Source organism: Rhinatrema bivittatum, chromosome 1 (assembly GCF_901001135.1).
Source record: "Rhinatrema bivittatum chromosome 1, aRhiBiv1.1, whole genome shotgun sequence".
In the NCBI taxonomy this organism is placed as follows: domain Eukaryota; kingdom Metazoa; phylum Chordata; class Amphibia; order Gymnophiona; family Rhinatrematidae; genus Rhinatrema; species Rhinatrema bivittatum.
The window spans coordinates 505773913-505799700 of NC_042615.1; the positions used below are offsets into that span (position 1 = coordinate 505773913).

Here is a 25788-nt window from a genome sequence, read left to right on the forward strand (position 1 = left end):
CTCACCAACTTTAAAAAGTGTATACCATGCACCACCAATTGGCAGGTCACATCCTGACAGCCAACAGAAGACCTTCCAGCATTCCAAAACTGCTTCATATCTATCATGTGTAAAAAGAAACAGCTGCACTAGCCACTGGTTTTATTTTTGTTTTTAGGCTTACTAATTTTCTTTGTCAGTTGATTAGAATTGTGTCTACATCCTTGAAAGGACCTGAAATGGAAACATTAACTGGTAAGCGCTTCACAGCTTCAACTTCTCTGGGGTTAAAGGGTAAGGTCCTACATCCCATCCACTCTTCCCAGACAAGGAACACACAGAAAAGTTGAAGCTGCTAATTCAAGGACTGGTCTCCTTTGCCCTCTGCAAGTTGCAGTCATTGATTGGACAGTGAAGAATCTCAGAAATTGTAGCACTTTTGCTAAGTTTCTCCTGTCTGTGTTAACACCCACCTCCCTTTCTGTATGGTAATTTCTAAATATATCCTTAGGGGAAATCACTTTAAGATAAGGAAAATTCAGGACCCTCAAATTCAGAATGATCAGTTTTCCATGTTTTCCAACTTCTTGGAATGCCAGATTGAGCCAATTTGTTCTGAACCGCTTCAACAGCAAATGTATCCAAATCTCTCAATTTTATGAGAGAGAAAAGAAAATTATTCCTTACCTGCTAATTTTCGTTCCTGTAGTACCATGGATCAGTCCAGACGGTGGGTTATGTCCCCCGTCCAGCAGATGGAGTCAGAACAGAGCTCGAGAGTGGCACCTCATATGCTAGCGCACCCTCTGCTGGAGCTCAGTATCATGGATAACAAAGCTGAAAATAGCAATGTAAGGAACAAGGTGGATCAAGAAACCTGACGTAAATAAACCATCAAGAACGATAACCGAGACGACCTGCAACTCAGGTCGGAACAGTCAACTTGTGAGGAGTTGTAACCCCGAAAGAAACTTAGCGGAAGAAAGAAAGAAAAGGCAGCCAACAAGACAGCCATACAGACGAAAACCCGAGCAGGAGCTTGAGATCCCAGCGTGGTGGGCGTCTGGACTGATCCATGGTACTACAGGAACGAAAATTAGCAGGTAAGGAATAATTTTCTTTTCCCTGTACGTACCAGGATCAGTCCAGACGGTGGGATGTACCCAAGCTTCCCTAAACCGGGTGGGCCCCTGAAAGCCCTGCTCGGAGGACCTGATCCCCAAAGAGACCGGATCCCGAAGGCGCCAGGTGCAACCGATAATGCCTGGCAAAGGTATGCAGCGACTTCCAAGTCGCCGCCCGACAGATCTCCTGCGGAGACACGGAACGAGATTCAGCCCAGGATGCTGCTTGCGAGCGAGTAGAGTGGGCTCGAACTCCCCTGGGTGGGTCTCGTCCAGAACCAATGTAAGCCGCCGAGATGGCGTCCTTAATCCAGCGGGCGATGGTCGTCTTCGACGCGGCGGAACCCTTCTTAGGTCCCGACCAGAGGACAAACAGATGATCGGATACCCGGAAGGCATTGGTAACCTCTAAGTAGTGGAGGAGCACTCGCTTCACATCCAGATGGCGAAGCGTCCGAGAATCCTCTGGAGAAAAGGCCGAGATCTCAACCGTCTGGTTCAAGTGAAAAGACGACACCACCTTTGGCAGGAAAGCTGGCACCGTGCGAAGTGAAATCCCGGCATCCGAAATACGCAGGTAGGGCTCCCTGCAGGATAGCGCTTGAAGCTCCGAGATACGCCGAGCGGAGCATATCGCTAGAAGAAAGACTGTCTTCATCGTGAGGTCTTTAAGTGTGGATCCTTGAAGTGGTTCGAATGGAGCACCTGCCAGTGCCCGAAGTACTAGATTAAGATTCCACGAGGGGCAGGGGTCCCTGACCGGCGGTCGGACGTGTTGAACCCCCTTCAGAAACCGGGCGATGTCCGGATGGAGCAGGAGCGAGGAAGTGTTCCGCACTAAGATATTCAAAGCCGCCACTTGTACGCGGAGAGAATTATAAGCGAGACCTTTGTCCAGTCCGTCCTGCAAGAACTGAAGGATTAGTGTGACCGTCGCCTCCGTGGGCCGGACGTCCCGACCGGCACACCAGGCCTCGAAGACCTTCCACACTCGAACATAGGCCACGGACGTGGAGGGCTTGCGGGCCTTAAGCATCGTCGAGATCACCGCCTCCGGGTAGCCTCTGCGGCGGAGACGCCGCCGCTCAAAAGCCATGCCGCAAGACAAAAGAGTTCTGCCTGGTCGAAAAATACAGGACCCTGGTGCAGGAGCCGGGGAAGGTGACCCAGCCGGATCGGTCCATCCACCGCCAGGAGGAGTAGGTCCGCGAACCAGGGACGTCGGGCCCATTCTGGAGCCACGAGAATCACGAGGCCTCTGTGACTTTCTATCCTGCGAATGACCCTGCCCACAAGGGGCCAGGGAGGAAAGACATAGAGCAATTGGTCCTCTGGCCACGGGAGTGCCAGAGCATCCACTCCCTCCGCGCCTCGCTCCCTTCTGCGACTGAAGAAGCGCGGGGCCTTGGTATTGGACGCCGTCGCCATCAGGTCCAACCGCGGCATCCCCCAGCGTTGAACTAGGAGTTTCATCGCGGCGTCGGATAGTGACCACTCGCCGGGGTCCAGGCGCTGCCGACTGAGATAATCCGCCTGGATGTTGTCCACCCCGGCTATGTGAGAGGCCGCGAGCCGCACGAGATGTAGTTCCGCCCATGCCATCAGTAGCGTGGTTTCGGCGGAGACGTGTTCGCTTCTCGTTCCGCCCTGGCGATTGATGTAGGCCACGGTGGTCGCATTGTCGGAAAGGATCCGCACCTCCCTGTTCCGAACCAGAGGGAGGAAGTGCCGGAGCGCTAGCCGTACCGCCCTGGTCTCCAGTCGGTTGATCGGCCACCGAGCCTCCTCCGGCGCCCATAGCCCCTGCGTGGCGCTGCGATCGCAGACGGCGCCCCAGCCCACTAGACTGGCGTCCGTGGTCACCACCACCCAAGTGGGGACTTCGAGCGAAACGCCGCGAGCCAGGTGAGCCGGAACCAACCACCACTTTAGGCTGTCCCGAGCCGCCTGAGGGAGAGGCAGGATCACTTGATACTCCTGCGAGACCGGTTTCCAACGAGAAAGCAGGGACGCCTGCAGGGGACGCAGGTGTGCAAAGGCCCAGGGCACCATGTCGATCGTGGAGCCCATCACTCGCAGGAGCTGCAGATAATTCCAAGCGGTGGGCTCCGGCAAGGCCGCGAAATGACGTATGTGCTCCCTTAACGAGAGGGCCTTGTCGGAACGCAGAAAACACCATGCCCTGCTGAGTGTCGAAAGTCGCGCCCAGGAAATCCAAGCGTTGCGATGGCACGAGTGAGCTCTTGGGAAGGTTCACGACCCAGCCCAGGGAGCGCAGGACCTCCAAGACCCTGGCAACCGAGGCCTGACCATGTGAGAAGGACTTCGCCCGTACCAGCCAGTCGTCCAGGTAGGGATGCACTAAGATACCCTCCTTGCGAAGGGCCGCCGCCACCACTACCATAATCTTGGTGAAGGTCCGGGGGGCTGTCGCCAAACCGAAGGGCAGAGCCCGGAATTGAAAGTGCTGTCCGAGGATCTTGAAGCGAAGGTAACGCTGGTGGTCCGGACGTATGGGAATATGGAGATACGCCTCCGTCAGATCCAAGGACGCCAGGAATTCCCCCCGGTGCACTGCGGCAATTACCGACCGCAGTGTCTCCATACGAAAACGGCTGACCCGGAGTGACCGGTTGACCTCCTTTAAATCCAGTATGGGGCGAAACGACCCGTCCTTCTTGGGAACTACGAAGTAGATGGAATAATGCCCCGAGCCCACCTCGGCGAAGGGGACGGGCACAATTGCCTCTATGGCCTGAAGGCGGTCCAGAGTCTGTTGAACCGCCATTCGTTTGGCCTCGGAGCCGCACGGGGAGAAAAGGAACTTGTCCCGTGGCGGGCGGACAAACTCCAAGGCGTAACCGTGCCGGATGGCGTCCAGGACCCACTGGTCTGAGGTGATCTTCGCCCACTCCTCGAAGAATTCCGTGAGTCGGCCCCCGATGGTCGGGCTGGAGGAGTGGGCCACCCTGGCATCATTGGGTGGATTTGGCGGGGGGATTCCCCTGCCCCGAGCCGTCTCTCGCGGGCCTCCGCCCGCGAAAGGAACGCGACCACGGCTGTGATCTGTTGGGGGCGGCTCGAGGTCCCGGCTGTCGGTACGACCTGAAACGCCGCTGCGCCCTCGCTCTGGTTCTGGAAGAAGCAAACGGCCTGTAAGTCCGCTGTCTGTCTTCGGGTAGTCGATGCACCGAGTTTTCTCCCAATGATTTGATGATTTCATCCAGCTCATTGCCGAAGAGGAACTTCCCCCGGAACGGGAGGGATCCTAAGCTCGATTTCGAAGAAGCGTCCGCCGACCAATTCCGAAGCCAGAGGAGCCTACGAGCTGCCACCACCGAGACCATGGACCGGGCCAGGACACGGAAGAGATCATACAGAGCATCCGCCCCGTATGCAATGGCAGATTCCAGACTGTCCGCCTGAGCGGCCTCCTCCGGAGGCAGCTGCTGGGACGTCAGGAGCTGCTGAACCCAGAGGAGACTCGCCCTCTGAGTCAACGAGGTACACATGACGGCACGCATGCCTAAGGCCGAGACTTCAAACACTCTTTTGAGGAACGTTTCCAGCTTGCGGTCCTGCGTGTCCCGTAGGGCCGTACCGCCCGTGACCGGGATCGTCGTCCTCTTCGTCACCGCAGAGACCGCCGAATCCACCTTAGGGACCCGGACGAGATCTAAGAAATCCTCCGGCAACGGATACAATTTTTCCATGGCTCGGGAGACCCTCAGGGACGCCTCCGGGGCGTCCCATTCTCCAGTAAGCAGTTGCAGAAAAGACTCATGAACTGGAAACGCCTTCGCCCGAGGCCTGAGCGCGGCCAGGACTGGATCCCCTTTCTTAGAGCATGTCGCCACCGCTGGAGCCACTGGCGCCGGCGGATCCGGCGGTGGATCCAAATCCAGCTCCTGCAGCGTCTGTTGCAGCAGATCCTGCAGCTCCTCCTTGTGGAATATTCGTAGGGCGCGCGGATCGTCTCCTTCCGTCTGTCCATCCGCGTGCGCCTCCGGAGGGTCAGAGGGATCGAATCCCGGGGTGGAAGCCGCTCCCACAGCGCGCGGCGGGGATGGCAGAGCAGGGGTTCCTGGGACTGCCCCAGCCGGGCCCAGAGGCCCGGTGGGCGGCAAAGCTAGCTTAGGGATCTTGGGAGAGGGCGGTCCAGCCATAGCGCCCCCCGGATCTGCTAGGCCTTGTAAATAAGCCCTATGCAGTTTTAAAATAAAATCCGGGGAGAAAAATGGCATGCCGGGAGGCGCGCCAGAAGTAGAGGGCTCCTGGGGCAGACGATTCGGCAAGCCCTCCTCGGGGCTGCACTGCAGGCGAGGGCCGCCCCGAGCCGCGGCATCCTCCTCCCGGCCGTTTTCCGCGCCAAGCTCCCTCTCCAAAATGGCCGCCATTCCCGCCCTTGGCGAGGAAATGGCCGGCCCACGCTTCCCGGGCAACGGGGAGAGGGGGGTCGGGAGCGCACCCGTGCCGTGCGCGGCGCCTTCCTCCTCGGGAAGGCAGCGCGGGCAAACCCCCTCCCTCGAGAAACGAGACCCCTGCTCTCCGCAGGTCTCGCACCTCGAGAAGCGCGGCATCGAATGCCGCGACGAAAGTCCGCCTCGGGGGGGGCCGAAAGGAAATCGCACCGCGGGGGGGCCGGAGTGGCCTTCACAACCCGCCCAACAAGTCCGTAGGCACCGGCGGGAAAACCCCCCGCCGGTGCGCCCAGGCCCGAGGAAAAAACGTGCCGGGCCGCGGGACTGTCAGCACTCGCGCGTAGGAGCCGGAGCCACCGGCCAACTCAGCTGTAAAGCAAGCAAAACACAAAGGGAAAACCCACTTACCACAACGCGCAAGTACAGAATAGCAGGAGGAGGCAGAATAGAGCTCGAAGAAACGCCTCCTCAAAAATCAACGTGAACAGCAATTTATTTACTTTTTTTTTTTTTTTTTTTTTTAGAATAACTTGATCCAACCTTGCAAAGAGGAACAAAAATGACAGGAAGAACTCAAAAGAGAGCCAAAGAAAAGAAGAAAACCTGTCCCCCTGGGAAATCCTGATTTCCCCAACTCGCATCTGCTGGAGTCAGAAAGATACTGAGCTCCAGCAGAGGGTGCGCTAGCATATGAGGTGCCACTCTCGAGCTCTGTTCTGACTCCATCTGCTGGACGGGGGACATAACCCACCGTCTGGACTGATCCTGGTACGTACAGGGAATATCACTTTTTTTAGACTAATAAGTCACAAGAAGGTTGAGAAAACTCAACGGCTCCGGTTCCGCGATGCTGGCTGCAGCGCGGAAAAAACGAAAACTGAAGAGAGACACCTGTGGCAGAGAATATCATAGCATGCTGGGCATGCTCAGTGGCCTCACTGGGCCAGTCAAAAGTTTCTAGAAACTTTGACAGAAAGTTTTCCCGCCTGGGCTCCGTTCAATGACGTCACCCATATAAGAAAATTATTACTTACCTGCTAATTTTCGTTCCTGTAGTACCATGGATCAGTCCAGACAGTGGGTTATGTCCCCAATCCAGCAGATGGAGTCAGCACAAGCTTTGAGGGGGCGTATCCATATATACTACTACCCCCTCTGCAGGAGTTCAGTATCGAGTATATCAAAGCCAGAGTAGAAACCCCCGAAGGATCAAGTTTATGGAAACAGATAATGAAGACAATTGTAACCGCAACAAGTAACTGCAAACATCCTACCAACTTGTAGGGAGCTGTGAAAAACAGCGAAAAGAAACGACTGTGAAGACACAGAACACTGCGAGCAAGAAGTAGCGCAGAGCTGAGCAGGATCAAGAACCCAAACGCGGTGGGCGTCTGGACTGATCCATGGTACTACAGGAACGAAAATTAGCAGGTAAGTAATAATTTTCTTTTCCCTGTACATACCTGGATCAGTCCAGACAGTGGGATGTACCCAAGCTTCCCTAAATCGGGTGGGGTCCTGCGAGGCCTGCTCGGAGAACCTGCTCGCCAAAGTGTCCAGAGACCGAAGAGGCAAGGTGCAGACGATAGTGCCTCGAGAACGTGTGTGACGATTTCCAGGTGGCTGCCCTACAAATTTCCTGCGAGGATACCGAGCGAACCTCCGCCCAGGAAGCCGCCTGAGAACGTGTAGAATGCGCTACGATTCCGGGTGGGGGAGTCCAACCCGCCCCAATGTAGGAAGCAGCAATGCCGGCCTACAGCCATCTGGCAATGGTAGTCTTCGAGGCTTGAGACCCCTTCTTAGGACCGGCCCAGAGTACGAAGAGATGGTCAGAGGTCCGGAACTCATTTGTAGCCTCCAGATAGAGGCGCAGAGTGCGCTTGACATTCAAGAGACGGAGAGACTTCGGCTCTGAGGAAGAGAAGGACGGCAACTCCACCGTCTGGTTCACATGGAATGCAGAAACCACCTTCGGAAGGAAGGAGGGAACGGTGCGAAGCGAAACTCCAGAGTCGGAGAAACGGAGATAGGGCTCTCTACACGACAGAGCCTGCAGCTCCGAGATGCGTCGAGTGGAACAGATGGCCACAAGAAATACAGTCTTGAGAGTGAGATCCTTTATCGTTGCGCTGCGCAGCGGCTCGAACGGTGGTCCCGACAGGGAGCGAAGCACAAGGTTAAGACTCCAGGAGGGACAAGGGTCCCGTAACGGAGGACGCATATGCTTGACACCCTTGAGAAAACGAGCAATGTCAGGATACTGTAGAAGAGAGCCCCCATCGCTCAACAGCGAACCAAGGGCGGCCACCTGAACCCGTAGTGAATTATAGGTAAGCCCTTTTTCCACCCCCGCCTGTAGAAACTGAAGGATCTGAGGTACAGAAGCCTTAGCGGGTCTCGTGGCCTGGCTGGTACACCACAGCTCGAACACCTTCCAGACTCGAACATAGGCCGCTGACGTCGATGTCTTTCGTGCCCGCAATAGCGTGAATACTACCGCCTCCGGGTAGCCCCGACGCCGGAGGCGGCGCCTCTCAAAAGCCAGGCCGCAAGACAGAAGAGTTCTGCCTGCTCGAAAAATACCGGGCCCTGATGTAGGAGCTGGGGGAGGTGCCCCAGCCTGATTGGCCCGTCGATCACCAGCTGTAGCAGGTCCGCAAACCAGGGTCGCCTGGGCCATTCTGGGGCGACGAAAACCACGGTCCCCTGATGGCTTTCTATTCTGCGGAGCATCCTGCCCACCAGGGGCCATGGTGGAAAAGCGTAGAGCAGAAGATGTGGCGGCCACGGGAGGACCAGGGCATCCACTCCCTCCACGCCGCGCTCTCTCCGGCGACTGAAGAAGCATGGAGCCTTGGCATTGAGAGCGGACGCCATCAGATCCAAGTGGGGGGCCCCCCACCGATGGACGAGAAGTTGCATCGCTTTGTCGGAGAGAGACCACTCTCCGGGGTCCAGCAGTTGCCGACTGAGGAAGTCCGCCTGGACGTTGTCCACACCGGCGATGTGCGAGGCCGCTAGCCGGACGAGATGACGCTCCGCCCATTGCATCAGCAGCGCCGCCTCGAGCGCGACCTGCACGTGCCTCCTTGGTCTGTTGATGTAGGCCATGGTGGTAGCGTTGTCTGATAGGATTCTGACTTCCCGATTCCGAAGAAGCGGGAGGAAATGTCGCAGAGCTAGCCGGACCGCTCTGGTTTCCAGATGGTTGATTGACCACTTCGCCTCCACCGTGGACCACGTCCCCTGGGTGGCGCTTCAATCGCAGACTGCACCCCAGCCTGCTAGACTGGCATCGGTGGTCACCACCACCCAATTTGGCAGATCGAGGGACATGCCAAGGGCCAGGTTCGGCGGATCCAACCACCAGCCCAGACTGTCCCTGGCATTCTGCGGGAGCGGGAGAATCATCTGGTAGTCCTGCGATACTGGTTTCCAACGGGAGAGGAGCGCCCACTGTAAGGTCCTGAGGTGCGCGAAAGCCCAAGGTACAAGGTCGATGGTGGACCCCATCATTCCCAGGATTTGCAGGTAGTCCCAGGAGGTGGGCTCTGGTAACGCAGAGAACCGTCGTGTGTGATCCCGCAAGGATTGAGCTTTGTCCTGGCGCAGAAAAACTTTGCCCAGTAGGGTGTCGAAGGTCGCCCCCAAAAAAACCCAAGCATTGCGAGGGCATGAGGGACCTCTTGGAGAAGTTCACTACCCATCCCAGGGAATGTAGAAACCGTACTACTCGAGTCACTGCTGAGTGTCCATGATCGAATGACTTCGCCCGGAGGAGCCAATCGTCCAGATAAGGATGAACCAGGATGCCCTCCTTCCGGAGAGCTGCCGCCACGACTACCATGATCTTGGTGAAGGTGTGCGGTGCCGTCGCCAATCCGAACGGGAGAGCCGTGAACTGAAAATGCTGGTCCAGAATTTTGAAACGAAGGAAACGGTGGTGGTCCGGGCGGATGGGAATGTGCAGGTAGGCCTCCGTTAAGTCCACGGAGGCGAGGAACTCCCCCCAATGCACCGCCGCAATCACTGACCGGAGCGTTTCCATGCGGAACCGAACGACTCGAAGGGACTTGTTGACTTCCTTGAGGTCTAGGATAGGCCGGAAGGAACCGTCCTTCTTTGGTACGACGAAATAGATGGAATAGTGGCCCGAGCCCACCTCTCCGAAGGGCACGGGCGCAATAGCGCCTATCTCCCGGAGTCTGTCCAGAGTCAGCTGCACCGCTCCTCTCTTGAGGTCCGAGCCACAGGGGGAAAAGATGAACCTTCCCTGCGGGGGGCGGACAAATTCCAATGCGTAGCCGTGTTTTATGGTATCCAGGACCCACTGGTCCGAGGTGATCCGTGCCCACTCCGCGTAGAAATACGTTAGTCGGTCCCCAATCCTGGGGACAGGAGAGTGGGCGAGACTGGCATCATTGTGAAGACTTGGTATAGGGGTTCCCGGTTCCGGGAGTAGTGCTTGCGAGCCGACGCCCGCGAAAGGAGCGCGACCAGGGCTGAGACCTGGGGGCGGATGACCGGGAGCCCGCCAGTCTGTATCCCCTGTAGCGCCGTTGCGCTCTGGCTCTGGTCCGAGAAGAAGAAAATGCTCTGGATGGTCGAAACCTATCCTCCGGCAGCCGATGAACAGCGTTCTCCCCCAGGGACTTGATGATCTGGTCCAAATCCTCCCCGAAGAGGAACTTGCCCCTGAAGGGAAGAGAGCCCAGACTCGACTTAGAGGACGTATCAGCCGCCCAATTGCGTAGCCACAGTAGTCGTCGTGCTGCCACTACCGAAACCATGGATCTTGCGAGGACCCGAAAAAGGTCCTACGAGGCGTCCGCCCCATACGCCACTGCGGCTTCTAGCCGATCTGCCTGGGCAGCCTCATCGGACGGCAGGTTCTGAGACGTGAGGAGTTGTTGCACCCAAAGGAGACTAGCCCGCTGGGCAAGCGAACTGCACATCACCGCCCGCATACCCAGAGCGGAGACCTCGAAAACCCGCTTAAGGAAAACTTCCAACTTACAATCCTGTGTGTCCGCAACGCCGCACCTCCCGTCACTGGGATAGTCGTCCTCTTCGTGACCGCCGACACTGCGGAGTCCACCTTTGGGACCTTGATAAGGTCCAGAAAATCTTCGGGGAGCGGGTACAGCTTTTCCATAGCCCGGCTGCTCTTCAGGGAGGCCTCCGGGGTGTCCCATTCCCTGGTGAGAAGTTGTAAAAACGAGTCATGAATGGGAAAAGCCCGAGCCCTCGGCCGGAGTGCCGCCAGGACAGGATCTCCCTTCCTTGAAGAAGTGACGACAGCGGGAGCTACTGGGGCAGACGGGTCTGGTGGCGGGTCCAAATCTAATTCTTGGATGATCTGCGGGATGAGGTCGTCCAGCTCTTCCCTCTGGAAGAGGCGTAGGGTACGCGGATCATCCCCCTCCTGCGCGCCATCCCCTTGTCCCCCGTCCGGGAGGTCAAGTCCATGTCCCGCTGGGTCTGGCACCGCCCCCACTGCCGCGGGCGTGGATCGGACCCGGGTAGGAAGGCGGGAGGCCCCCACTCCCGGAGGGTCGGGGGGGGGGGGTCCCACAGGTGCTTCCAGCCCCTGCAGATAAGCGGTATGCATGAGCAGGATAAACTCCGGAGAGAACCCCAGCCTGCTCGGGTGCGCTTCGGGGGCGGCGTGGTTCTTGCTCCCTGGCCCTGGGTGCTTGGTTCCTGCACCAAAATCGGGGTAACACCCCCGCTGGTAGAGTCCTCCAGGGCTCCGTTCTCCCTCGTGGCCTCCAGGGATCCGTTCCCCCTCGTGGCCTGCGCCTCAGGGCGCTCAGAATGTAAAATGGCCGCCGTTCCCGCCAAAAATGGCGGAGTGGCCGGCCCGCGCCGCCCGGGCAAAAAAGAGAAATCAGTCAGGGACTGTGAGGTACCTTCCCCCCCGGGAAGGCATTGTGCACAGATGCCCTCCTGGGAAATCCGGGACCCCGGGTCTCCGCAGGCCGCACAGCAGGACGGCCGCGGCATCGGGATCGCTGTAGGAGAAAAGAAAAAGCCACGGGGGGGGCCACGCGCACAAAAGCGCCGCTGCGGGGGGGCCAGGTCGGCCCGCACTGCCCACTGTCCGAAAATAGAGGAGGGTGCCGCGGGGGGGCCTTCCCGGCCACACGACCCGCCCCAGACATCTTTCCCTAAATGGCTCAGCAGCCCATGAGGAGCTGTAAAATGGCCGCGGGTGAGGGAGTAAAGAGCGAAGAGGCCGGCTCCACCGGCTTTCGCGGGCACCGGGGGCTGAGCTGTGAAGGAAAAAACTACAAAGGAAAAACAAACTTACCCCTGGCTGCAACGAGAAATAAACAGCACGGCCGCAGAGGAGAGACAAGGAAGAGAAGCCACTCCCCAGAAGTTGAAAGAACTCTGCCTTTTTTTTTTTTTTAAACTTAATACAAACTTGATACAAACTTGATCCACAGAAAAAGACAACAAGCCATAATCAAGCAAGAAAGTGAAGAAAAAGGAAAAGGAGGGGAAGCCTGATTCCCCTACTCGCATCTGCTGGAGTCAGAAGATACTGAACTCCTGCAGAGGGGGTAGTAGTATATATGGATACGCCCCCTCAAAGCTTGTGCTGACTCCATCTGCTGGCTTGGGGACATAACCCACTGTCTGGACTGATCCACTGTCTGGACTGATCCAGGTACGTACAGGGAAGTGAGGACTAGCATCCTGCTTGTCCTGGGATAAAGCCTCTTTTTTTTTTTTTTTAACTTCATGAAATCAAAGATAGAAAAACAGATTCCCCAACGGGGATACTTCCCTGAACCAGCGGTCACCAGGAGGGAAGCTGTGGGGCTGCCAAAGGAGCTAGTTCCCTGGCTATCGGGGTTTCTGGGTTGCTCAGGCTATCACTGCCAGGGGTATCCAACCCCCTGTTCACCCAGTTCCACCCGAGGGATGGCCCGCAAGATGTAACCTGGCACCTCGGGGAGCAAACGCAACTCCAGATAGCACAGCCAAGAGCTGCAGGTGTGTACCACCACAATCTGCTGGAGACAGAGAAATACTGAGGAGCTGCAGGTGGCACACTTGGTATATAGCAGTGCCTCAGTTTTGTTCTCTGCCTCCATCTGCTGGTGGGAGTGCATAACCCACTGGTCTGGACTGATCTGGATATGTCCAGGAACCTGCATTTGTTTTTCTCCCTAACCACATGTGTACAAGAAAATACTTACTGTGCTTGAATGTATCTTGCCTTGAACTACTAATGAAAGGCATGAGCTAAATACACAATAAATAAAAAAATACTGATATGTAACAAAACCTTTTATTTGTAAACTGGTTCAATAACAGAAACCATGTAACATTTTTCAGGTATAGAAGTACTCCAGAGTATTTGTTATATCACATCTTTAATATTCTTCTCCTTCTTCAGCTTCTCCCTCTACTGAATCCACACCAACTTCCTCATAATCTTTTTCCAGGGCTGCCAAATCCTCCCGAGCCTCAGAAAATTCTCCTTCCTCCATGCCTTCACCTACATACCAGTGGACAAAGGCACGCTTAGCATACATCAGATCAAATTTGTGGTCCAAGCGAGCCCAGGCTTCAGCAATGGCAGTGGTGTTACTCAACATGCACACAGCACGCTGCACTTTGGCCAAGTCACCTCCTGGTACCACAGTTGGAGGCTGGTAGTTAATTCCCACCTATAGAAAATAATTAAAACAAGATTTAAATGTTGCCAAGGAAGGATTTCTTCTCTTTTTGACTTACAAATAGTTTAAAAAGTGCTTGGTTCATGTTTTGAACACAGGCAAAGATCATAAATGCATTACTGGGACCCTATTTCCTACATAGCATGTCAGCTGGGAACAGCCTCAAGGAAAAAGATTTTACGATTACAGTGTGAATATAAAAGTAATCCTTTTCTTTCTGTATTTTTTTTTTAATATTGTGATCCTCCTTTTCTCTCTGGTAGACTTGCACCAGATTTAACTTTTATTTTGAGGGTAGAAAAATCTTTCACTGTATATTTTGTGTGGAAATTTACTAATGGATGTTTCAAGATGTTATGTATCTTGGATACGCATTTAAAAATCACAAATATTAACAAATAAGAACAGAGTGCAGATATAGCAAAATTACTTTAAAACGGTGACAACATGGAAATATAGGACAATAAAATGCATTCAAGAAATAGAAAGAAAACAGAACCAACAGTTGTAAAGAGAAATTGGTTCTTACCTGTTAATTTTTGTTCCTGTAATACCACAGATCAGTCCACACCAGAGGGTTATTCATCCCTTCCAGCAGATGGAGTCATAGAACAAAACAAAACTTTGAGGCACTGCTTAACTGAGTGTGCCACCTGCAGGACCTCAGTATTGACCTGTACCCAAGCCAAGATACTTAGAAACCCCCTCACACAGACATAGGAATATAAAGCGTAGATACCTCTGAACTATAAACCTTGTTCGTCAAGAACCAAATAAGACAAGGAAGTGAATCCCATAACTGCCCTCCTAAGAGAAAAATTCTGTACTAAGCAGCAAAACTTGGCAGAAAATCAATCTTTCAGCATCAAACGGGAGGGCCTTCGGACTGATCTGTGGAATTACAGGAACGAAAATTAGCAGGTAAGAACCAATTTCCTTCCTGAACATACCCATATCAGTCCAGACCAGTGGGATGTACCCAAGCACCCCTTAACCGGGTGGACCCCCAAAAGACCCGCATGCAGGACTCTCTCTGAAGGACGGTTCATCCTACACCCTGACATCAAGACGATAATGCCTATAAATTGAGGACCACACTGCTGTCCTACAAATCTTCTGTGGCGACAGAAGTTGACAGTCAGCCCAGGAAAAAGCCTGTGCCCTAATGGAATGTGCCCGCAAACCGAAAGGAATTTGTCATCCCTTACAGATGTAAGCCGAACAAATGGCCTCCCTAAGCCAATGAGATATGGTAGCCTTAGAGGCTTTGTCCCCTTTCTTCAGTCCACTGAAGAGGACAAACAGATTATCTGAGTGACAAAAAGCATTAGTAACCTACAAATACCAAAGTAGCATCCGCTGCACATCCAGAAGATGTAATTCTCTATCCTGAGGAGAATCTTTAGACTACTCTGGAAAACCCGGAAGATCTACTGTCTGATTAACACGAAAGGTAGACACCACCTTAGGAACAAAGGTAAGTACTGTTCTCAATGAGATTCAATTCCCGGAAATCCAAAAAAATAGATCCCTACATGACAGAGCCTGAAGTTCAAAATCCTTCGAGCTGAACAAATAGCTACCAAGACAGCTTTCAGAGTCAAATCCTTCAGGGTAGCCCTTCAAGGGTTCAAAGGGGATGTCCACAAAGGACACGAAATACTAGGTTGAGACTCCAATCTGGGCAGATCTTTCGCACTGGAGGACGTAACAGCTTAGTCCCTTTGAGGAACCTTACCACAACCAGATGAACATACAGAGTTCTACCCTGAAACCTGCCTCTAAGTGCACCCAAGGCAGCCACCTGCACACAAAGCGAGTTGTAAGCCAAACACTTGGACAACCCCTGCTGAAAGAAATCCAGCACATGTGGCACCTCCATAGCCAGAGGAACTAGACAATGTTGAAGACAAATTTCAAACAGTTTCCAGACCCTAATATATGCCATAGAGGTCGCTGGTCTTCTGGATTGAAGAAGACCTGTTCAGAGTAACCCTTCAATCGAAGTCTCTGCCTCTCAAAAGCCAAGCCGCAAGACAAAAGCGATCCTCCCAATTCGAAAATATGGGACCCTGACGCAACAGGTCCGAAAGATAAGTCAGATAGAGGCCCTTCCACCGCAAGTCGCACCAGATCTGCGAACCACGGTCTGCGCAGCCACTCCGGTGCCACTAGAACCATGGTCCCAGGATGTGATTCTATAAGCCTGAGGACCAGACCTATGAGGGGCCAAGGAGGAAAGATGTACAGACGAATTCCCGTCGGCCAAGGGCTCATCAGAGCATCAAGGCCCATCGAACAGAGTTCCTTTCGGCAACTAAAGAAACTGTCTTGGAGTTGAGCAGTGTCGTCATAAGATCAAATTGGGGAATGCCCCACCTCGCACAGATGTGGTTCCACACCTCCGGGGACAACTCCCACACCCCAAGATCCAATTGTTGCCTGCTGAGGAAGTCCACCTGCAAGTTGTCTACTCCTGCTACGTGCAATGTGGCTAGGCCTTCGAGATGACGCTCCACCCAGGCAAACAGTCTCCGGGCCTCCAACACCACTGCATGACTCTTTGTGCTGCCCTGCCGATTGGGAGCACCCTCATCTCGAGGAGATTGATGGACCAGAACTTCTCTGGTAGCCACAGACCTTGCGCTGACCGGCCCAAGCTCATGTGCGCAAATGCCCAAGGGACCAAATCCAACGTGGATACCATGGACCCCAGGACCTGTAAATAATCCCACATTTTGGGCACCTCCAGACGAAGAAGACACTTGACCTGAGACTGCAACTTCGACACCCGGTCCGCTGCCAGGAAAATCCTGCTTTGCTGAGTGCCGAAGTGGGCCCCTAAGTAAACCAGCAACTGAGTCGGCTCCAACTGACTTGTCCACATTGCTAACCCAACCGAGAGACTGTAAGGTAGACATCACTCTTTGGATGGACTTCTCGCATTCCTCCCTGGACTTAACGCTTGAATCAACCAATCATCCAGATATGGGTGGACCAAAATTCCCTCCCGGCGAAGAGTCGCAGCCACCACCATCACCTTGGTGAATGTGTGAGGCGCCATCGTCAAGCCAAATGGGAGGGCTCTGAACTGAAAATGTTGACTCACCACTTTGAAGCGAAGAAACTTCTGATGTTCTTGTCGAATGGGAATGTGCAAGTACGTTTCCATCAGGTCTAGGCGAGAAATTTTCGGGACCGCTGCCATCAAGGTACAAAAGCACAGAACTCGAAGGAACAGATTCACCTTCTGCAAATCGAGAATGGGCCAAAAAGAGCCCTCTGTTTTCGGCACCACAAACTAAACAGAATTATCTTCCCTGACCCTACTCCCCCAGAGGGACAGGAACAATGAGTTTTAGGGCGAGCAGCCTTTGCAGTATCCCCAACACTGCCTCCCATCTGACTCAAGAGACCATGTGGGACTCCACAAAAGCCTCACGAAGCGGGCACAAAAAATCTAGATCATAGCCCTCTCGTAGCACCTCCAGTACCCAACGGTCCGAGGTAATCTTTTCCCATTCTTCATAGAAGCTGGACAATCTGCTTCCCAGTGCCATGCCTGATGCTGTCTCTGCCCGACCTGCGTACTCCACGAAAGGACTGTTGGTATCCGCCACCCTGTTTCAAAATGGAAACAGATGAGGACTTGCCAGAACGAAACAGATGGGAATCCCGAAAACAAGACCGAGAGGGAAATACCTTCTTACTGTGCTTCCTGTCCTCTGGCAATCTATTCCCCTTGGACTCTCCCAGGACTTTCATCAACTTGATCCAGGTCTACTCCAAATAACAGCTTCCCCTTAAAGGGAAGATTACAGAGCTGGACCTTGGGACAATAAATCAGACAACCAGTTATGTAACCACAGCAGCTTACAAGCCGCTACCGAGGAGACCATGCAGCGAGCAGACATACACCAAATCATCTGCCATGTAAGCTATGCCTGCCTCCAGACGCGTGGCCTGCAATGCGCCGCAGTCCGCTGCAGAGGTCAGCATCGGGCCCTTCTGAACCCAACAGAGACAGGCCCTTTGCATTAAACTGACACAGACAGCTGCCCGAAGACCCAATGCTGTGACCTCAAACATCCATTTGAGTTGCACCTCCAGTTTACGATCCTGGACATCCTTCAGGACACTGCCCTGGCCACCGGGATCATCATTTTCTTGGTTACTGCTGAGATGGCCATGTCCACCTTCGGGATCCTCAGCAGTTTCAGGAAATCCTCCATTAAGAACACCTGTGGAATGAGGGTGCGCACAGTTCATCCCTTTTAACAGACGCACTACCCGCGGATCTTCTCCCTCCGGGACCAGGAACTCATCGGGATCAGGGTCATTTTTTGCCCCGTCTGCGTCAGCGGTAGGTGGCACAACCGGGTCAGCTCCTGCATCGAGGGGGTCCAATTGGGACTGATCCGAGTCTTGCTCTGAGACCAGCTTCTGCAGTCGCACGGCGCAAACCCAGGTGCTGAAGAATATCGCTAGTCCCCCAAGAAGCCACTTTAGACTTTTTAGCCGTGGGGGCCTGCGGGCAATTTCCTGCCCGCCTTCTTCCTCCACTTCTTCCACCCAGGTAGGCTTTATGGAGAACGAGAATAAAATCCAGGGAAAAATCCCCAGATTCATCTTCCCCAATCCCGGGGAACTGTCAGCTGCCTCACCCTTCCCTTCTGAGGCATCCTGCCTGACCAGGGAAGAGCAGGGGGAGAATTGCCTGACCGCCCTGCGGTCTCCTGCACTACCTCCCTGGCAGCAACAGAAAGAAGCCCTTCTGACTTCCTGCCACGATTTCCTGAGCAGCTAGAGGGGCCTTCCTGCCCCAAAACGCATGCAGGGCAGAGGGAAAGGAAAATTAGTTTCTTACCTGATAATTTTCGTTCCTGTAGTACCTAGGATCAGTCCAGACTGCTGGGTTATGCCTCCCCTCCAGCAGATGAGTCAGAGAAAAGCTGAAAAGCACCCCCTAGATATACTGGTGTGCCACCTGTGATCCCTCAGTTTATAGAATATCAAAGCAGAATGAAACACATAATCATCCACTGTTGCTGAATAGTAAACACTTTCAACTCAACCAATAACTAGACCAAGTAAGTATATTGCTTTGAAGACACAAACAAACCTGTCTTCCTATATGAACAGGAAAAAACCCTGTAAAACTTGCCTGAAACTACACATCAACACGTATATCGATACTCTGCAGCTGCAGGAAGGAGACAAAGGAACAGAAAGAGATACGAGCAGACTCTCCAGTAACAAACAGAATTGGGCGGGTGTCTGGACTGATCCTAGGTACTACAGGAACGAAAATTATCAGGTAAGAAACTAATTTTCCTTTCCCTGTACGTACCAGGATCAGTCCAGACTGCTGGGATGTACCTGAGCTGCCTTAAATGGAGTGGGACCCAGAGAGTCCCGCTCGAATCACACTGCTACCGAAAGAATCTGCCGACTGATCACGAACATCCAATCGATAATGTCTAGCGAATGTGTGTAAGGACTTCCAAGTGGCCGCCCTGCAAATTTCTTGAGAAGACAAACTGAGTTTCAGCCCATGATGCCGCCTGAGAATGAAGAGTGAGCCTTAAGCCCATCCGGTACAGGCCGTCTGCACCCTATGTATGCGGAAGCAATCGCACTTTTCAACCAGCGGGCGACAGTAGACTTGGAAGCCTGACGACCCTTCTTGGGACCATTCCACAAAACAAATAGATGATCCGAACGTCGAAAATCATTAGTCACCTCCAAGTACCGGAGAAGTGCCCGACGGACATCCAAACGCCTCAGATCCCGACCTTGAGAAGATCTGATATCCTCCTCAGAAAAGGCAGGTAATTCCACCGCCTGATTGACATGGAAGGCCGAAACCACCTTAGGCAAGAAAGAAGGTACCGTGCGTAGGGATACCCCGGAATCAGAAATACTCAAAAATGGCTCCCTGCACGACAATGCCTGACGTTCCGAAACGCGACGCGCTGACGAAATAGCCACTAGAAATGCTGTCTTGAGAGTTAATTCCTTCAAAGTAGCCCTCTTGATAGGTTCAAAAGGCGAAGCATAGAGAGCACGGAGAACCAAATTCAAGCTCCCCTCACCGAGGGACGCAAATTCCTAACCCCGCGTAAAAAACGAACAACATCCGGGTGGCAGGCAAAAGAAGAACCATCAATCCTGCCCCTCAGACAGCCCAGGGCCACTACCTGCACACGAAGCGAACTGTAAGCTAAGCCCATCTTCAAACCGTCCTGCAAAAACGCGAGGATATGCCCCAATGAGGCCTTCCGTGGAGACAGCTTTAACCTACTACACCAGGAGTCAAATACCTTCCAAACTCTAGCATAGGCTAGAGTTATCGAGGTCTTGCGTGCCCCTAAGGAGTGTGGAAATCACTGCTTCTGGGTAACCTGTCTCCACTCATAAGCCAAGCCATTAGACAAAAGCGATCCGCCAGATCGAAAGATACTGGGCCCTGATGCAGAAGATTCGGGAGATGACCGAGATGCAATGGACCGTCTACCACCAGGTTGATTAGATCTGCGAACCATGGCCTTCTTGGCCACTCCAGGGCCAATAGAATTACCAGACCCCGGTGGGACTATGCGTCTTAGAACCTTTCCCACCAGGGGCCACGGGGGAAACGCAAAGGAGGATGCGTGTAGGCCACGGAAGTACCAGCGCATCCACCAATTCCGATCCGTGTTCCCTCCTTCGACTGAAGAAATGAGCCGCTTTGGTGTTTAATCGAGTCGCCATTAAATCCAAGCGCGGGGTTCCCCAATGTCGAGTTATGAGATGCATCGCCTCGGCCGACAGCTCCCACTCTCCTGGATCCAGGTGTTGTCGACTGAGAAAGTCTGCCTGAACATTGTCCACGCCTGTGATGTGGGAGGCCGCGATGCGGGTCAGATTGCGTTCCGCCCAGGCCATCAACAAAGTCACTTCGGCAGCCACCGGGCGACTTCTTGTGCCTCCTTGCCTGTTTATATATGCCACAGTGGTTGCGTTGTCCGATAGAATTCGCACCTCCCGCCGAACTGCCCTGGTCTCCAAGCGATTGATGGACCATGTGGCCTGTCGAGGGGACCATCGTCCTGCACTGCTCAGGACTGACATACCGACCCCATCCGGATAGACTGGCATCCGTCGTAATAATGATCCAAGGTGGAGGTTCCAAGTCCACCCCCTGAAGGAGATGGTCCGGTATCAACCACCAACTGAGGCTGGACCGTGCCGGCTCCAGCAAGGGCAATAGCATGTTGTAGTCTTCTGCCTTGGGATCCCAGCGGGACAGCAGCGCCCCCTGCAAAGGGTGCATATGAGCAAAAACCCAAGGGACCATTTCCAGAGTAGAAGCCATACACCCAATTATCTGTAAATAATCCCAGGCCGTAGGCAATGGCAGCTCCAAGAGGTTCCGCACTTGAGCCATTAAATTGACCATCCATTGGCGTGGAAGGAACATTTTGCCCACCGAGGTATCGAACCGGGCTCCCAGAAACTCCAGTTGCTGAGTTGGGGCCAGATGGCTCTTCGCAAAGTTGATTACCCAACCTAGCGCCTGTAGCTGCTCCAACACTGACTGAACCGCTAGCTTGCACAGAGCTTCCGACTTGGCCCGTATGAGCCAATCGTCCAGACAGGGATGCACTAGTATCCCTTGGCAGCAAAGAGAAGCTGCGACCACCACAAATACCTTGTTGAAAGTTCTGGGGGCTGTCGCCAAACCGAACGGCAGGGCGCAAAACTGGTAATGGTCCCCCAGAACCATAAACCTCAGAAATCTGATGACGCTCCTGGATTCCAATGTGGAGATACGCCTCGGTTAAATCCAAAGAAGCCAAAAATTCTCCCTTGTGAACGGCCGCAATAACAGACCTCAGTGTCTCCATGCGAAAACACGGAACGCGCAAGGCTCTGTTGACCTGTTTCAAGTCCAAGATTGGTCTGAACGTTCCTTCCTTCTTTGGAACCACGAAGTAAATGGAATACTGACCGGTCCGACGCTCGGCAGGTGGAACTGGAACCACAGCCCCCAGCGCCCGTAAACGGTCCAACGTCTGTGCAATAACTTGCTGCTTTGCTGGAGGACTGCAGGGAGACACAAGAAAGATCTCGGAGCGGGCGAGCAAAATCCAAAACGTAACAGTGACTTATAACGTCGAGGGCCCACTGGTCCGATGTTATCTTGAACCATTCCTCCCGGAACAGGCGACCCCCGATTAATGGAATGGAGGAATGGGCCGGCACTGCTTCATTGTGCAGTCTTATTGGGGGTAAAGGCATGCAATGCCCCCGAACGTTGAGGCCGTCTGCCACGAAAGGAGTGCGTCCAAGCTTGCGACCAAGACGCCTGTTGTCTCTGTGTGGAGGAAACACCCCTCTCCGCACGGAACCGTCGACCACGAAAACGGCCTCTGAAATTCCCAAAAGTACGAAACTGCTTGGATTTGTCTTCGGGCAGCTTGTAGACCTTATTGTCCCCCAAGTCCTTAATGAAGGGGAAGGAACCTAACCGGGACTTGGAGGAAGCATCCGCAGACCAGTGTCGAAGCCATAGCAGGCGCCTTGTGGATACCGCAGAGGACATGGTGCGAGCGGAAGTCCGAAGGAGATTATATAGGGAGTCTGCGGTATAGGCGACCACAGGTTCCATGCAATTCGCCTGCTCCGCCTCATCAGGCGGTAGATCCTGGGCCGTAAGTAATTGCTGTACCCAGCGAAGCGTAGCCCTCTGCAGCCCGGACACCTAGAGCAGACACCTCAAAAATGCGCTTCAACAAAACCTCCAGCTTCCGATCCTGAAGATCCTTAAGCGCTGCACCCCCCCATCACGGGAATGGCAGTATGTTTAATGACGGCTGTGACCGCCGAGTCCACTTTGGGTAGCTTGAGAAGCTCTAAAGACTCCGCCGTGAGGGGGTACAGCTTCTCCATAGCCCTGCAAACTCTTAGTGACGCCTCTGGAAAATCCTATTCCCTAGATACTATCTGAAATAATTTTGGATGAAATGGGAAGGTTTGAGGAGGTCTCTTAATTCCCGCCAAAACAAAATCCCCCGGGGAAGAATCTGTTTCCATCGGGGGAGCTGGAATCTCAAGCTCTTTCAACACCTGCGGGATTAAGGGATCCAACTCGTCCTTACCAAATAAGCGGAGGATCTGGGGGTCAACCCCCTCAACCGGAACATTGCCCTCTAAATCACCCCCCACATCCAAAACCAAGGGGTCTGGTAGTGGGACAGCTAGCCCTGTATCCCCCTGATCTACTGGTGTCCGGGGACAACGAATCCCTGCATTCCCAGCACCTGTAGTGGACTTGGGGATCTTAGGGGGAGAGGGACCTGAGTCTTCCCAGCCAGCCTCTAGGAATGCCTGATGCATAAGTAGAACAGATCTCGAAGAAAAGGGATCTTGCCTTTTTAAAACTGCTCCTGCGGGCCTGGGGGGGAGGGGGGGGTTATGCGCTGTGACATTGCTAACTAGCTGTGGGCTGAGGGCCGGAGGAGAATCAAGAGGGAACTCCCCTCCGTCTGAGTCTGCATCGTCGCTGCACGGTGCGAGCAAGATGGCCGCCACGCCCTCTTCGAGTGGGGGCGGGGCCAGTCTCTGCCCGCGAGCCGACTGTACTCTCCTCGGTTTGCTCGGCTGCGAAAGGGGGGACCCACGGGCAGCGCTCGGCCTCCGAGAGGGTCCCTCGCCCCCGGGAAGACAACGGGAGCAGAGACCCTCCTGAGGGAGCCGCACCCCCGACTCCCCGCAGGCTGTACAGCCAAAGCTCGTGGCATAGCAGCTCCGGAGCATGCTGATTTGGATAAGTTCTTGGAGGAGAAGTCCATTAACTGCTATTAATCGTTTACTTAGGGAATAGCCACTGCTATTAATTGCATCAGTAGCATGGGATCTTCTTGGTGTTTGGGTAATTACCAGGTTCTTGTGGCCTGGTTTGGCCTCTGTTGGAAACAGGATGCTGGGCTTGATGGACCCTTGGTCTGACCCAGCATGGCAATTTATGTATGAAATTAAAAACGCGCCGGGTGACCAGGCCACCCCTTCCGGAGTCCCAGGACGCTAGCGTGGCAGGCCAGGGCCAAAGAAGTGATCAAACAGCCTGCCACCAACAGGACTTACTGTTATGCCTTCTTTCTCTTTTTTTTTATTTTTGAAAGAGGAAAATCAGATCCCCGCTCCCTGTTTCTTGAGCCCCCTTCAGAGATGAAAAACCACCCCTGGAATATACGGGGGGGGGGGGGGGCCCACCGGTGAATACTCCCCCTGGTCACCAAGGGATTCCTATCTCCGGGAACTAGGCATTAGGGCACTGCCTGCCAGGAATCAGAACCCGCCCAGCGCCAATAAAATAAAGTGAGCCTAACCACTGATCTAACTACCTTAAAATAAAATAAATTGGTCTAGTCAAGGGTCATCCAAACCTAAATAACCAAACTCAAATTTAGAAAGGATCAGGACCGCAGGTTATGCCTCTCAATCTGCTGGAGTCAGAGATATACTGAGGGATTGTAGGTGGCACACCAGTATATCTAGGGGGTGCTTTTCAGCTTTTCTCTGACTCCATCTGCTGGAGGGGAAGCATAACCCAGCAGTCTGGACTGATCCTGGTACGTACAGGGAATGCAAGTTCAGACCCGCTGCCGCCACACCACACATGACAGGCAGCCATTTTAGTTTTTGGCGCCCCGCGGCACTCCCCCACAAAGCCTCCCGCGCGGTAGCATGTGCCAGACTCGAGCCCACCAAGCTACCGCCGGTAACGGATGCAATCTCCACCAGGGAGTTCCCAAGAACGACGACAGAGTCCAGTTGGCCCCACCAGAGCATAGGACTACATAAGAAACGAGGCACTGCGGTTCCCTCCTAGCACTAGCGTTGCAATCGACCGCGAACCCCCGAGCTTCAGGTTAACAGCTAGTTGATCACTGCTCAGTCCCACACTTCCCGCAGAAGTTCCTGCTAAGCTCTGCTCTTCTGCTTCTTGTATGCTACTGTTTTTTATTTTTTTAAACAAGGAACTTAAAGAAAGTTTATTAAGCGGGTACTTCCCTGTCCAAAGGAAAAAAGGCCAAGAGGGAGCCTTGGAGGGTCAAGAGAGCCAGGACCCCTGGCTATCGGACCATCCGATACACTGCGGGCAAACACAGTCAGGGATAGCCTGGCTCTACCTGAGGGATGGCCCATGAAGATGCCCAGCACCTCAGGGAGCATCCACCTTGGAACCTAAAACTACTGTAAAACAAAAAAAATCTTTTTTTTTTTTCCTTGTTTTCATTAACTAACAGCCTGCAGGTGCAGCTCTACCATCTGCTGGAGTCAGAGAAATACTGAGGTCCTGCAGGTGGCACACTCAGTTAAGAACCAGTGCATCAAAGTTTTGTTTTGTTCTCAGACTCCATCTGCTGGAAGGGATGAATAACCCACTGGTCTGGACTGATCTGGGTACATTCAGAAATGAATGTTAGATAATTAGTGCCTTAACTTTAAAAAAATGTAAAACTGTAGTCAGAAACGCCACCAAGAACAAAGCTGCAAAAATGTTAGAATTTCTGGCTGGCACACGTGACATTCTGGGAGACAGTGTAGTACTTATATCACTTTATTACTGATACCCTAAAAGATGTAACTATTTGAATAAAAGAAAAACTAAAACTGTGAAGTAAGCTGAGAATTCAACTACTAGTGTGCTACAGTTTAAAATATTTGCTAATGCAATAAGAAATGTTTTAGAATACCTTAAAACCAGTAGGACACCAATCTACAAACTGAATGGTACGCTTTGTCTTGATTGTAGCAATGGCTGCATTGACATCCTTGGGGACAACATCTCCTCTGTATAACATGCAGCAAGCCATATATTTGCCATGGCGAGGGTCACACTTCACCATCTGGTTGGCTGGCTCAAAGCAGGCATTGGTGATTTCAGCTACAGACAGCTGCTCATGGTATGCTTTTTCAGCTGAGATAACAGGTGCATATGTTGCCAAGGGAAAATGGATCCGAGGATATGGAACAAGGTTGGTCTGGAATTCTGTTAGGTCAACATTGAGCGCCCCATCGAAACGCAAGGAAGCAGTGATAGATGACACAATTTGCCCAATTAGACGATTCAGATTGGTGTAAGTGGGTCGCTCGATATCCAAGTTGCGTCGACAGATATCATAAATTGCTTCATTGTCTACCATGAATGCACAGTCGGAATGCTCCAATGTCGTGTGAGTGGTCAGAATGGAGTTGTAGGGCTCAACCACTGCCGTGGAGACCTGAGGTGCTGGATAAATCGCAAACTCAAGTTTGGATTTCTTGCCATAGTCAACAGAGAGCCTTTCCATCAGAAGAGATGCAAAGCCAGAGCCAGTACCTCCTCCAAAACTATGGAATATCAGGAAACCTTGCAGCCCAGTGCACTGGTCAGCCTACAGAAAAAAAAAAACACCACCACACATTTCAGTATTACAGAAGGATTACCATAGCTTATGTTTATAAAGGAGAAATTTCTTTACCTGGTAATTTCCTTTCGTTAGTCCTGCTACACCAGTCCAGCCCCGAGTGGGTTAT

At 53.3% G+C, this 25788-nt stretch overlaps 1 protein-coding gene across 1 annotated transcript in view; it reads right to left on the reverse strand.

Annotated features, from left to right (window-relative positions):
- Positions 1 to 12814: 12814 nt before the first annotated feature.
- Positions 12815 to 25788, reverse strand: part of TUBA3E (tubulin alpha 3e) — a 47685-nt gene continuing 34711 nt past the window's right edge. The window contains exons 4-5 of the mRNA XM_029610741.1: positions 24966 to 25646; positions 12815 to 13212 (exon numbers count right to left, since the gene is read on the reverse strand). Of these exons, the coding sequence (XP_029466601.1) occupies positions 12916 to 13212; positions 24966 to 25646 (978 nt within the window). The 3' untranslated portion in view covers positions 12815 to 12915. The remainder of the gene's footprint in view (positions 13213 to 24965; positions 25647 to 25788) is intronic.